We start from the raw sequence: 13,180 nt of genomic DNA on the forward strand, positions 1-13,180 counted from the left end.
TGGCGATAAGTGTTCGAAGTTTTCTGTTTGGCTAATAGTTTCAGCGTTTTGCCATTTACTAATTGGCGCTGTACGGACCCTGAACAGAGCTTCCAGATCTCATCACAAGAGGCGCCACTGTTTGGCTAGCAGTTTCAGCGTTTTGCCATTTACTAATTGGCGCTGTACGGACCCTGAACGAAGCTACTTGATTCCGCCACAAGAGGCGCTACTGTCCTCTGTCAACATATTCGGTTATCATTCGATATTCGACATTTGGCATAGATGAATATTCGCTTTAAAAAAAGTATTAACAATTAATACTAGCGGTTCTATTTATGTTGAAATATTAATTTGTGTATTTACATCGTTCATTAGAGATCGGTTATAAGAAATAAAAAATTGTACACACATTCTATCCAACTTTTAATATAAAAGTACTTTAAATTTGAAAAATTTATTATTAATGTTTCAGCTATTCAAAATAAACATTTTTAATTTAAATGACTTTTGAACAGCATGGCGTCAGCTTCAAGTACCAGTGCTCGCAGTTTATTTGTCGAATCAAAAATGAGGCTGGCTGACAGGGTTCAAGTTAATGTAAATAATATTGCTTCTCTTGCAAGACAAATACAGAGAGGTTCTAAAAGCAGCGATGTAATGTCCCATAGAAATGTTCCATAATTTACACACGATTGAAATTAACTCCATTTCTAATAAAAAAATCTATTTGCAGATATTGATGCACAGTGCAAAAAGTTTTGCGCAACAGGAACATGGTTTAGAAATTGCAGAAACGAATTTAAAGAAACTTTCTCTCATAGTCACGCATTTAGAATATCAAATGGAATCTCTTGGTAGGAGTTCTGTAATTTTAGAAGAAGTTACAGAACAAGTACGTGCCATGCAAAGATAAATTGTACTAACAGAAATTAATTACAAATTTTTCATGTATTTCGTGCATTTGTATTATAATGTTACGCTTTCATGAAGAAGTCTTGTTACAATTAGTAGAGTTAAAATGGGAAACTGTAGGTCACACGAAGGACACTATAATTCAGTTATATTATATTTTAATTACAGTGCAATTCATTTACACTAATGCTTACAGTGATTAGCAATAGAATTAACTGAGAAGCTTAAAGTATTTACCCTTAGTTTTATTATTAGTCTTGACTTTCAGTGTCAAGCGACAGTGTTAAAAATACCATAAATACAGTCCCATTTAAAAAACACTGATGACCTTAAAGTCTTAAAAATCATGAGCAAAAAAAGACATTTTATTTGACATTTATTTTCTGGTCCTTATCAATAATAAGCGAAATTCATTTAAGGTGCTCAAGTTAAGTCGGCCACCCTGTATATAAATACTTAGTAGAACATTTTTCATTATTGTTAACGAATTCATTTATGTATAAAAGGTATCATTAAAATATTTACATAAATAAATATAATTAAAATTGTTTCAATCACTATAATAATTTGTATGACTTTTAAAAATTTGTAAACCTTCATGAAAAGATCTAATTAAATATTATTATAAAAATAAAATGTACTAATGTAATGCAGCCTTTGATATGATTTTTTTATTTTTAATCTAATGATTCAAAGAAAGTTTAATATTAATATAAGCATTCGAAGTTTTAATTGGAATACGAGGAATAATATTTTGTACTTCATGTTGAATTGTTTATTCTGTATATTTAAATTTATAATTGAAATTAAAAAACTGAAAGAAATAAAATTAAATTCACATCATTTCACGACAATTCAGTGTTTGTATCTGTGCAAATACCTTTCCTCGTTTACATTAAATTTCGCAATTTGTATTACAGAACTTATGTTAATTAATCACAACATTAAATTGTATTCGACCAAATCAGAAGTCTATCAATTTTTACTACATACACAAAACGAAATGCTCTAAGTAAGTGATTTTTGTCATGAAAGACGTCCAAAGTATTAGGGTACAAAACTTATCAGGGGTAAAGAATATCGTAATGACCAGGACGATACAGTAAATGAACTGAGGGAGTGGCACCTTCTGGAAAATCATGTGCAGTCACTTCGGTCCCTGCACCTCGATCCATGTACCGAACTCTAACTCCTGTTCCTAGAGCAGTACTCATCGCGATAATGTGAATATGATCGGATTCTTTATACATTGGCTCAACTTCCTGTAAAATTATAAAAATTTTACGATGCACAAAATACTTAGTCTCATTCTAATTAAATAGCGCTCATATTTACTTGATGACAGAATTCTGAAATAGTGCGTTCTCCCTCAATAAAATGCTGATAAAAGTCAGCTTCACGTTGCAATTGACCAGATGTAATTAATCTAAGATATACAACAATGTAATCAGAATAACCTTGTTCGTTAAAAAGTTTATGCAGCTCAATGTAACTTGACTCTGCATCACCTCCTACTTTATCGATCACTTCCATAAACTGTGAAAAATATTAAACATAACAATGAAAAACGAACTGTAACATTTTATAGTACTATAAAGAGTTCTATGTACTTACTGTGTCATGAAAGTCTTCAACCGTAAATCGAGGAAAACCTAATGCTACTAAACAGTCTTTACTTTTCAATGCAAGTTCCCGAAATTTTTCATATTCTTCCTTATTTCCAATTAGCTTCTCAAGATAAGCATAACTAAAGGCTCTAAAAAAACAGTTCCCATCTGGCCTAGTTCTTCTAATATAAGAATATTTCTGTCCCAGTACTTTAGCTTTCGAAAGGTATACACCATCTTCCGGATATTCACGTTCCAAGCTTTTTATAGACTCTTTTTCTCCAACTAAAGCAATGGATTCGGAAATCTGGAGAAATTTAAACGTTAGATTACAATAACAAGAATAACACCAGAGTTTATCAAATCATCTCCTCCCAAGAAAATATTCTAAATACATAAGCCAGAGAACGATTTACGACGTAACGAAACGCAAAAATTATTCGCAAATAACGCAGCAAGGTGAAATGTGTAATGAACAAGAATACATAAGACAGAGGAGATAAACATCAATGACAATGATCGAAAGCAACGAGTTACGACTCGTGATTTACGAACAAGAAATGATCGATAACTGACAAGAGAATTCACGACACACGGGTTTCGTAAGTGACAGAAAATAAATATTAACCTCCTTCTCGATTCGTCTTTGTTGCTGAAGGATCAACTCATCTTGGTTGACGTCTGTAATAAAAACGAGTATCATAAATTATATGTCCGCGGCTCGAAACCGTAGTATACGTTTAAGAACCTGTATTTTCCGTTAACTGTCCTTTCAAAGGTTTCTCTTCCATATTTCAGGAGATTTTCATAAATTTTGAAACGACTGTCAAATTACCAGTCGTAAATAAAAGCCCGACGTCCATGTGGAAATTGAAAAGACATTTGCCGTCGTATTTGAACAATTTAGATTGGCGACTGTATTTCCTAAACTGGATAGACACACAGTCATAGAGTACATAAAGACGAAACTCTGGCGCGTTTTCAAAGGTACAACGTCTGTACCACGGTGTACGACTGTGCATATGTGTGTGTACATATGTATGTATAGAAAACTTAAATTTGTCCATCCATCCGATCGACCTTAGGATTGCGATCTGGAAACAAAACTAAGAGCGAGATGTCTAATACAGAATTGAATACAAAATTGAAATGGATACAAATGAACAATCTGTTAAATAAGTGGCGCAATGAAATTAATGTTTCGAGCAATTTTTGGCTTGTGAAATTGCGTGTCATATGATACAGAAAAACAAGAGTAAAAATTGTCCATAAGGATCGTATCTCGAACGCCGGAGATCGAAACAGGTTAAAACACTATTTTGACCGGCAGTAAACATTTGTCATCCATCTGAACCGATTTGAACATGGCTAATTTTGAAAATGACGACGATGAATTGAATGAAAATAATGTCAGTGCCGCAGGAGAGAATTCTCAAGACTCTCAGGATGAAATCGAGAATAATAATCGCATGGATGAAGAGCAAAAAGAGAAGTTGGTAAAGTTGCCGTTAGGAAGGATAAAAAGCATAATAAAAATGGACCCTGATGTACACATGATCAATCAGGAAGCTGTGTTTCTGATTGCGAAGTCAACGGTACTCGCAGAATAATTGCAACATATTTTTGAAATCGCTCGATTTATTCTACGTTCATTTTTCTAATATCAATTCCCTTTTTATTTCAGGAACTTTTTATCGATTCACTCGCCAAAGAATCCTATAAATACACAGCACAAATGAAGAAAAAGACGATACAGAAACGAGATATAGAGAGTGCAATAAACAATGTTGATGCACTCGTATTTTTGGAGGGAACACTGAATTGATGTTCAATTGTCAAATGAAATGTAAGATAATAATAATGTTTAGGAACGCTTTATAATCTCTATTTTTGTATGAAAACAAGAACTTAAAATACTGTAAAATATTGTAAACAATTCTCGTATATATGTATATGTATGTGTATATATATACGTATATATAGTTACTTTGGTAATGTTTATTCACTTCAAATTTACATAACCGAATCACGTGTGTAACATTACAGTACATTTCATTTGATTAAGTAAAAATAAGCATCGAATTTCATTAGAATTTTGCTGTATTAATTCACTCTCAGAACTTCGTAAAATAAAAATACAAAGTGTGCATGAAAATTACATAAAGGTGCTTTATTACGACTTTCAAGCTCGAAAAAACATAGTTGTTATATTCTTTTTTTCTTGGTAATGAAGACAACAGTATTGGCTGAAAATATTTTGCTATTCTTATACGAAAATTTATAAGCTGTTCATTTAATAATGTGTACCTTCGTTATAAAACTCGCCGAATACACATTTATATAATTTCATCTGCACATACAAAGAATTGTACATCTTTTGTTATTATACAAATAAAATATATAAGTAAACTTTTGTATAACACATTCATACATTTTTACAGAGACTTTACTTACTTTCGTTAATTGTATTAGTTTGCAGTGTACCTTGTATGATGCAGAATGAAATTTGTACATTACAATTACACTGTCCAACACTAATTTTGAGTTTCATTAAACAATAGGTGATTTTTAAAAATTTCGGCAACCTTTCTGCTTTTGTTCGAAAACGAAATGAAATCTGCCTTATATATATTGTTATAATATATTATCATGTAAGAGAATCTACTCTAATTGTTAAAAGATAAATTTGCTGATAAATAAGCTTGCTTGAGATCGAAACATAAAATTATTGTTGGACAATGTTATCTGCAAGGTGAGATTTAAACAGTAGTTACAGCATTCGCATGCAATTTGAGAGAATAAATTCACCGATTTCCTTGATTCACATGCCAGAGAACACAAAATAGAGTATTTGGAACATGTCTATCTAGTATACAACTTATTCATAACACAGAAAGATAAAAATCAGTCTTACTTTATATATAACGCCAATTATTTAACTTTTAATAGGCTACCAATTACAAATGTTCAGAGATCACGGCTCACAGTAAACAATGACGATGCGAGAACGTATATAATATTAGCGAAGGCGGACTATCGTTTGTATATCATTATTCATATATACATCAATTACACATGGAGAAGCTACTATTTCGACTGCAATTGAAATAATTCAGTTGCGATTGAAAGTTCAAAGCATAACATTATAAAAATCCACATAATAAAATAATAAAAAGGTTCTGCATGTTCGTATCCTACAAGTAGAATCGAGTTTATGATATACAAGTCCTAAATTTCTTTCATTGCTTTTCAGTTTCATCGAAATTAGAGTAAATTCATTATTATAGCTTCGGTTTGCACATTATGTTCAAATACTACCATAATATTAATAATGAGTATTATATTTAGGATAAATTAAAGGGCCATTTATGCATCAACAAGTGTTGTAATTAATTACACTGTGCAACACACAATATTACGTTTTGATAAGCAGTAGACAATGCTTATAGATTTTGATGAAATACCATAAAAATCTATAAAAGTCGTCTACTGGTTATTTAAACACAAAAACAAGATGAAAATTTGTTGGACAGCATTATTAATTTCTCGGTACCTTCCTTCCTCGATTTGGAAATTCTATACAGAATTTTCCTAACCCTCAAGTCCAAAATTAATCTTTCGAAATTGTATTTTAAAATAAACTTCAATTTTAACAAATTCAATCCTTCTTAAAACTGTTTCTAATACAATTCGTACATTGTGCTAGAGTCACTGAATATCGTCAACATTTGTTTTCGAAAATACGAAAGTTCATCAGAGAAGTATGTATATTACCGTGTAATCATACACAAAGGATACTAAAAGATTAAGCAGCAGGTTGCCGTACATTTCACTTCTTACGTTTAGTTTTACGTCGCTTACAATCTCTAAAGGAGTTTTGGTCTCCTGGTGCGCTTGAAGTTCCCGATTTACTGTGATTGTACAAATTATTTAAAAAATCTTCAAAATCCGCTTCACTGTTAAAAACAGAAGAATTTGAGTAAGATTCGTGAACCTCCTTCGAGTAGTTTAATCAAAGTTTCAAGCCATACCTCGTGTTTGGGTCTATTTGCTGTCGCTTTTTGCCGCAATTAGTCGTTTGTGATGGTGATCGCTGACCCAAAACGATTCTATACTGGATGCTATGCGTGTTCGCTCTGAGATGTTTCAAATTACCAGCCTGACAGGCTGCCCAGTCAGTGACATCATACACAGCTCCTTCCATACAGGCGTAATAATGCCACAGAAAACCCATGAGACGAGACTCTGCCCAAATATCTCCCTGTTCAAAGTTTAGATAATACGTTTATTATGCAAATCAACATTTTGAAATAATTATTGCTAACATTTACCTCTTTCGCGCTATGACGTATTTTACACTGAGCACAAAACCTTGCCGCGTAACAGGGACGCTGAGTAGGAATCCTTTTATGCCTCAGGCCACAGTTTGTGCACCTAATAGTGTTCGCTGCCTGTTCCATCTTTCTGTGCAGCTGAGAGATCAGATCGCTGAGTTCACCCCATGCTGCTTCTACCTGTCTGGTTTGATCAAAAGCTTGTCTGCGTCCCTGCAATATGAACAAATTTATACAATTATATTACGAACTTTTATAGTTTCAATCTGCAACAGATGTGGAAGATTACCGGTTCACCAATTATGTCGAAAGCGTGAACAAGTATCTTGAACGCTTCTTCTGCACCTGGTTGATTGTTCTTGTCAGGATGAACCAAGAAAGCCTGTCGCTTGTAATATTTCTTAATGTCGTCGTCTGAACACGTTGGCGTGACACCAAGTATACTGTAAGGATCCTTCCCTTTGCAAGCTAGTAATCTTTTCATGGCTTCTTCGCCAGTGCTGGGTAGTGCAATATTAGTTTCAAGGCCGCCTCGTATCCAGTTACTGTTTTCTTCTTTCTCTTCACTTTTTGCTCTTATCTTGCGCCAGAATGCAAACTTGCTATTTCCGAACCAGTTATCTAACTGTCTACCAACAGCATTTAAAATACGAAACTTAGAGAACGTCATGGCTAAGTAAACCCATAAGTATTTTAAATAGAGTATAGTGTGATACCACCCACATTTACCACTGAAACAAAGAAAAACATATATGTGAACACGTTCTTCATAATAAAATATACCTTCTTGTTGTGAATTACTTACAGCTGAACAATAAGATTGGCACTCATGCTAACTACGTCAGACACTAAGTGTAACAACCAATGAAATATTTTTAATCCAATTTTACACCAACGACTGGCATATTTATTTAAATTTTTACATAGATCTTTCACCGGAGATTCTCTGTTCTCTCTTCTACGGTTTCTTTGTGCCTTTTTAATTTGCTGTGCTTTCTCAGCCTGAAAACGCTTAGAATTTTTTTCTTTCACAATCTTTTTCTCCTCTTTACAGGTCTTATTTGTGACCTGTTGGTTTTTCTCTATCTTCTCAAGGGAAACAGTTTGACTGGATGTATTTATCGTGTTCAAATTATTGTTTATTTGTATGGGCCGTTTCGGAATATTTCCGATTAATTTAGAATTGCTGTTTTGAATTTTCGAATTGTTAAGCGTTTCTCCTTTCTCAGTTTTCTTCAGTGTCTTGGACACTTTTTTCTTTTCAAATTGATTAGATTTATCAAAGGTATTTAGTTCATGAGATTCAGTTTGGAGACCAAGATTGTCCAACGATACCCAACGTCTTGGAAGATTTGAGTTATTCTTCTCCAAAATTTTCCGTGGTGCCTGTAGCTTTGGAGAATTATGTTCATCACTTCCAGATGAATTCTGCCTCTTTAGCACTGCAGATTTCGATTTGTTCTTCGAATTTTTGTTGGAAATTTTCTTGTTAACAGATTCTGATTTTGGTTTCATCGATGGAACTGTTAACGGAGATGGTGGAGTTGGAGCAGACTTTGTCAGAACGTCTGAATAAGTTGGTCGCATTGGTTTTACCTCTGCTATTGCTCGAGGTTTCTTGTATTGAGATTCTGTAGAACTTCGAGGGAGTTCCTCTGGATCTCTGACATCGCAAGATGATTGTGGTATTGGTGTCACATTTGGAGAGCTACCAAAAGGGCTGTACGTGCCAGACTGATTTGGTACCCAGTTACCAACCAAATTATCGATCAACTGTTTCCCATTGAAGTTCTGTGTTCGCATATCAGATTGTGCCGTAATGTGTCTATCATTAAAAAGACCATACTCTCTATCAATTATATTCTGTGTCCTATACGATGTTATATTTGAAAGCTGACACTGCTCCGCCATAATTTGAGAAGCATTTCCATATATCACATTAATGTAATTACCTCCACCAACATCAATTGTGCCTATCAGGTCATTGTTCTCATTTATACCTAAATGATTTACAGTTTGCGATGGAAAATAAATAGAATCTGTAGTAGAATCATAATTTGATATATCCTGCATATAGAGAGGAGCATTCATTGGTGGTATCGACTGCATTGGAGGAGAATTAGCACGTGGTGGCTGATTAGTAATATAGTGCCTTGCCTGGCCCGAAGAGTAGTCAGTCCAATTATGAGACGCAGCTTGTTGCGAGTTTATACCAAACTGGAGGTAGTGACCATTGGAATTCTCTAAATCAGTGGTCATGGTCTCAATGATTTTGTCTAGAGACATACGCTTAAAGCCTGGAGGCGATTGTTGCTGCTCCGCCATGTTGCAATGTCTAAAAGAAAATTATATTTATCTATAAGACATGTTTGCATGTATACTACAGTTGGATTGTAAAATAAGAGATAGTATTTTGGAAAGAAATTACGTCCTATAAAAAGCATAAGAACCTTTTATGAAATTTTCGTTATTCTTTTTGAATAAGTGTAGAAATGTTGATATTGTTGTTATATGGGACATAAAAACAATGCAAGAATCATTTGAACGCTGATGAAACAATTTCAAGGATTGATTTTATGTGGTTTAATAACCTAAAACAAATATTTCCCTATGAGAGTGTAGCAGGTGTAACGATGTAATACTCACTTTCATCGGCAAGTATCTAACGTTCACTACTCGATTACATTGTAGTCGAAACACACAGATTCTAAACGGGTTCGACGATAAATACTATATTTCTGAAATATGTGCAATTTGAAATTATATACCATGCGGTTTATAGAATATCAGTAACTGTATTTGTCGTGATCCGCACTACCATCGGATTCATAAACGGATCACATAAATAGTTTTCTTTCTGTACACATGCGTCTGTATATACCCAACAGACGTGTGCGTGCGTGCGCTGCACACTGTTGAAAAAAGTTACTAGATAAATGAAGGTTCAATTATCAAACCGTTATGATTTTGAATTAATTATTAATTTTAAATTCATTTCATAAACTGAAATTTGATTTGCTTTATTACAATAATTGAGCACACGCACACATTATTGCAAAATGTTACTAGACAAAAGTGTCTAATTACTGAACCGTTATGCTTACGACTAAATTATAAAGTTCAAATCATTTTCGTTTAAAGAGCTGAAATTTAACTTGTCTTTTTTTTTTAACATACTAACCTGCTAGTTTCGAAATATGTAAATTTAACTTTACTTTTGTAACTAGAATATCTGGAATGTATTTGGCACTACTGTTTCATGGTTACCCGTAAATTCAAATTTGAAATGCTTTTTTCTACTTTTCGATTAGTTCGAATTTATTTAATCTTTCTTATGGTACAAAACGAATATGTAATTTATATTAATAGAGTAATCATACAATCATTTTATTTGGATATCAGCAATTAATATACATAAGAGTAAATAAAAGAATTATTAGCGATACAAAATTAGAACTTATTGTACTTGATACATTGCAAGGTTCCAACCCGTTTCCTGTTTCACAAGCACAGACTTCAATTAAAGAACCATTTTGCTATAAAAGAAAATATAGAAATGACTTACATTAAATTTAATAAAAAATTACTTGCTTGCATTTTCTCTTGACTTACATTATGTTGATAACATCCTGGTTCTGAACTTGCTAACCCATCTACTACAAGCTTACCACAATATAAAGATGCCTTTTCAACTATAATCAAATTTGATTTATTAGGATCTTTCAATTTCTTCTTCCACACTCATACACAGACACACAGCTTGATATACTTACTCTTATTATCGACCTTTAGAATATATCTTATACAAACGAAACCAACTGATAAACGACACAAAGTCGAATCATCTTCATCACGATTTAACCAGATTTCAGACGTGTTTGGAAAGTTATCTAAAATTTGTTAAATCTGAATTAACTTTCGCTAATGTTCACAAAATTTTCAGCTATGAGAATATTCACATAAAATATTTATATAATATTTCATAAAAGTTATGAACATTATACAACATTATTAATTTTAATTACGATTACCTTGAATAAATGGTGGTTCAATACATGGAATGATGTCATGCTGTCCCGTACAATTATACCTCGCTGGTGTATTGTTGAAAATTGGTGGTACCCATCTAAATTGAAAACAATATGGCATATTGTCGTCAAAAGCTGCAAATAAATTATATTAATGTTAATATTCAATTATAAAAAATGTTAATATTTTGATATAGAACTTGAATCATATAATTACCCCATATTGGAAACACATTATAAGCAATAACAATCAAAAGAATACTCAAATTAATTGTCTCCATTTTGACATGCATACTTCGTTGCACTGTGAATAATATAGTACTGATATCTAAGCAATGTTCTAGACATGATATCTAATCTGATAAAACTTGTCACTTATTTTCTAATACACCTGGACCATAGGATAACATATAACTATGACTTACTATACGCACGGGAAGTCAAATTATTTATTTAATAAAAAGCGAATTATATTTAAAATATCTGGGATTTATTAAAATGACTAAGATATATGTACATGTTTCGAAGATAGAGAGTGAAATAGCAGTAATGTCATGAGGTAAGTAAAAATCAGCCATTATAAAAAGATTCTTATCCTACTGATAAAGAAGTATATGCTTTATAAATGCTTGACACATTCTTCTTGTGTATTAACAGTGTTTTGTTCTTTGTTGAAAAAATATTATATGAAATTTTTTGCTTTGTATTAAAACTCATCATGCCTGGCTAATGCTTGTCCAAAGTCAGTTGCCTGAGAGCCAAAAAAGATGTCGTATTTTTCTAATATTTCTTCTTTTGTCAGCTTTTGATCTGCATCTGTATCAGCTTCGAATATCAAATGACGAGATTCAGCCTCTGCATGATCAAAATCTGCTGGAATGATCCATGTTTTCACCTAAGAAGAGATTAAAAAGTTATTAAACTTCCCGGAAGTATCTTCAATTCATATAAAAAGATGAGCAACCTCTTCGGAGTCCAGGAAACCATCACCATTCTTGTCACGGTACATAGAGAACTGTTCCTTCTCATTTTTCACCCACTCTGGTTCCTCTTCACCTTCTGCACCATCATACATGTCACCTATAATAAAGATATTATTTGTTACAGGTAATAGGTAAAATTTTAAAACACGGAATACATACCAATATATTCTGAAATAGATATTTTGCCATCCCCATCTTTATCAATATCTTCTATGGTTTCTAACACTATAACATCTTTCGTGTGATTGGCTTGGTCTGCATGGAGGAAAGCAGTAAACTCTTCCTTCGTGAGAGCATCATCTCCATCAACATCTGCACTTGTCCACCGTCTGCGTTCTTTCTTAAGCATTGCTGCATAAGAGAAGGAATTGTCGTTGGATTTTTCATCTTTTTCTGCTTCATGCTCATCTATGTCCCCATAAACCATTGCCATGTATTCTGTCCAGGGGAGTTTTTCCTTTCCCTTTGGATTGTGGGATTTCCATTGTCTCTCAACGTCATCTCGTATGTAGCGCTGTTGCGTGTACAATATCCAATCCTTTAGTTCCTCTCCATTGACATAACCATCTTTGTCCTTGTCCATTTTATCAACAATAATACCCAGTCTTCTCATGCTCTCTTCAGGCGTAAGTTGATTCTTTGCTTCTTCGCCAAGGAAAGTCTCATGATCATAGGCTGGATTATGTTGGGAATTGATATAGTGCTCCTCTTCATGCGGCTCCTAATACAATACAATATTTTTTTTTTAGAGGGATTGTCACATAAAAAAAGGATATTCATAGGCTTCTTTCCTTTCCTTTCCTTTTCCATTTGAGACAATGTGATCACCGAGAATTCTATTAATATCTTTCCGGTACGCGAGGCAATTAATAGAACGAGACGAATGTATTGTTTATGTTCTTCGAATGATCAATCGTACCGCTCGGACGAGGTTATGTATAAAACAATTTTTGCGTAATATTATTTTAAATAGTTTCGAGCGGGTAAAATCGAAACACTGACCTTGTTGATGACCCGGGATTTGTGTTCGTTCTCGGGCTTCGGGATCGCCGTCGCCAGCACGGAGAAACCAATCAAAAGCTGCAGAAGCATGATTCTTCTCATAACTTGCACGAAATAACAGGAAGAAAGGTTACCGTAAACCGGTGCACGAGAAGACCGCTGGAAAAAGCGTCAACGACAACGGGAATTTTTAGACTCTCCTCTTTCGCTTAGTCGGCTTCCACATCAGCAGAGCTAAATGTCTTTCTCGACGCTACACCCCCACTTCTACATAATCATTTCAGAAGCCATTTCTGACGGTGATGCGGGAACGAAGGCGTATGTACCATATC

At 33.6% G+C, this 13,180-nt stretch overlaps 6 protein-coding genes across 9 annotated transcripts; 2 read left to right on the forward strand and 4 right to left on the reverse strand.

The window, feature by feature from the left end:
• Positions 1 to 217: 217 nt before the first annotated feature.
• BORCS7 (BLOC-1 related complex subunit 7) lies at positions 218 to 1,547 on the forward strand. 2 transcript variants are annotated; one of them, XM_033465707.2, is made up of 3 exons: positions 218 to 416; positions 498 to 636; positions 716 to 1,547. In XM_033465707.2, the coding sequence occupies exons 2-3, from the start codon at positions 499 to 501 to the stop codon at positions 893 to 895; spliced, it is 318 nt and encodes a 105-aa protein (XP_033321598.1). In that variant the 5' UTR covers positions 218 to 416; position 498; the 3' UTR covers positions 896 to 1,547. The 2 variants fall into 2 exon arrangements, with proteins under 2 accessions (XP_033321598.1, XP_076378518.1); XM_076522403.1 differs by having other exon boundaries at positions 234 to 286.
• Positions 1,548 to 1,550: 3 nt separating this feature from the next.
• Positions 1,551 to 3,424, reverse strand: LOC117217896 (ubiquitin thioesterase otubain-like). The gene is made up of 5 exons (XM_033465752.2): positions 3,250 to 3,424; positions 3,130 to 3,182; positions 2,509 to 2,808; positions 2,230 to 2,430; positions 1,551 to 2,156 (listed from the first exon to the last, which is right to left on the reverse strand). The coding sequence occupies exons 1-5, from the start codon at positions 3,290 to 3,292 to the stop codon at positions 1,959 to 1,961; spliced, it is 795 nt and encodes a 264-aa protein (XP_033321643.1). The 5' UTR covers positions 3,293 to 3,424; the 3' UTR covers positions 1,551 to 1,958.
• Positions 3,425 to 3,568: 144 nt separating this feature from the next.
• Positions 3,569 to 5,707, forward strand: PolE4 (DNA polymerase epsilon subunit 4). Its single transcript, XM_033465763.2, has 3 exons — positions 3,569 to 4,096; positions 4,186 to 4,347; positions 5,451 to 5,707. The coding sequence occupies exons 1-2, from the start codon at positions 3,866 to 3,868 to the stop codon at positions 4,324 to 4,326; spliced, it is 372 nt and encodes a 123-aa protein (XP_033321654.1). The 5' UTR covers positions 3,569 to 3,865; the 3' UTR covers positions 4,327 to 4,347; positions 5,451 to 5,707.
• Positions 4,480 to 9,689, reverse strand: LOC117217882 (uncharacterized). Of its 3 annotated transcripts, none has more exons than XM_033465730.2 (7): positions 9,482 to 9,689; positions 9,286 to 9,426; positions 7,641 to 9,170; positions 7,125 to 7,566; positions 6,833 to 7,048; positions 6,533 to 6,762; positions 4,480 to 6,457 (listed from the first exon to the last, which is right to left on the reverse strand). In XM_033465730.2, exons 3-7 carry the CDS (start codon positions 9,158 to 9,160, stop codon positions 6,331 to 6,333), a joined length of 2,535 nt encoding a protein of 844 aa, XP_033321621.2. In that variant the 5' UTR covers positions 9,161 to 9,170; positions 9,286 to 9,426; positions 9,482 to 9,689; the 3' UTR covers positions 4,480 to 6,330. The 3 variants fall into 3 exon arrangements, with proteins under 3 accessions (XP_033321621.2, XP_033321629.2, XP_033321611.2); XM_033465738.2 differs by having other exon boundaries at positions 9,604 to 9,679; XM_033465720.2 differs by lacking the exon at positions 9,286 to 9,426 and having other exon boundaries at positions 9,482 to 9,688.
• Positions 9,690 to 10,206: 517 nt separating this feature from the next.
• Positions 10,207 to 11,293, reverse strand: LOC117218249 (uncharacterized). The gene is made up of 5 exons (XM_033466526.2): positions 11,081 to 11,293; positions 10,867 to 10,998; positions 10,609 to 10,725; positions 10,448 to 10,527; positions 10,207 to 10,371 (listed from the first exon to the last, which is right to left on the reverse strand). Exons 1-5 carry the CDS (start codon positions 11,154 to 11,156, stop codon positions 10,234 to 10,236), a joined length of 543 nt encoding a protein of 180 aa, XP_033322417.2. The 5' UTR covers positions 11,157 to 11,293; the 3' UTR covers positions 10,207 to 10,233.
• Positions 11,294 to 11,331: 38 nt separating this feature from the next.
• Positions 11,332 to 13,113, reverse strand: scf (Calumenin B scf). The gene is made up of 4 exons (XM_033466511.2): positions 12,849 to 13,113; positions 12,006 to 12,567; positions 11,828 to 11,943; positions 11,332 to 11,758 (listed from the first exon to the last, which is right to left on the reverse strand). The coding sequence occupies exons 1-4, from the start codon at positions 12,948 to 12,950 to the stop codon at positions 11,570 to 11,572; spliced, it is 969 nt and encodes a 322-aa protein (XP_033322402.1). The 5' UTR covers positions 12,951 to 13,113; the 3' UTR covers positions 11,332 to 11,569.
• Positions 13,114 to 13,180: the final 67 nt, after the last annotated feature.

Source organism: Megalopta genalis, chromosome 5, assembly GCF_051020955.1.
Source record: "Megalopta genalis isolate 19385.01 chromosome 5, iyMegGena1_principal, whole genome shotgun sequence".
In the NCBI taxonomy this organism is placed as follows: domain Eukaryota; kingdom Metazoa; phylum Arthropoda; class Insecta; order Hymenoptera; family Halictidae; genus Megalopta; species Megalopta genalis.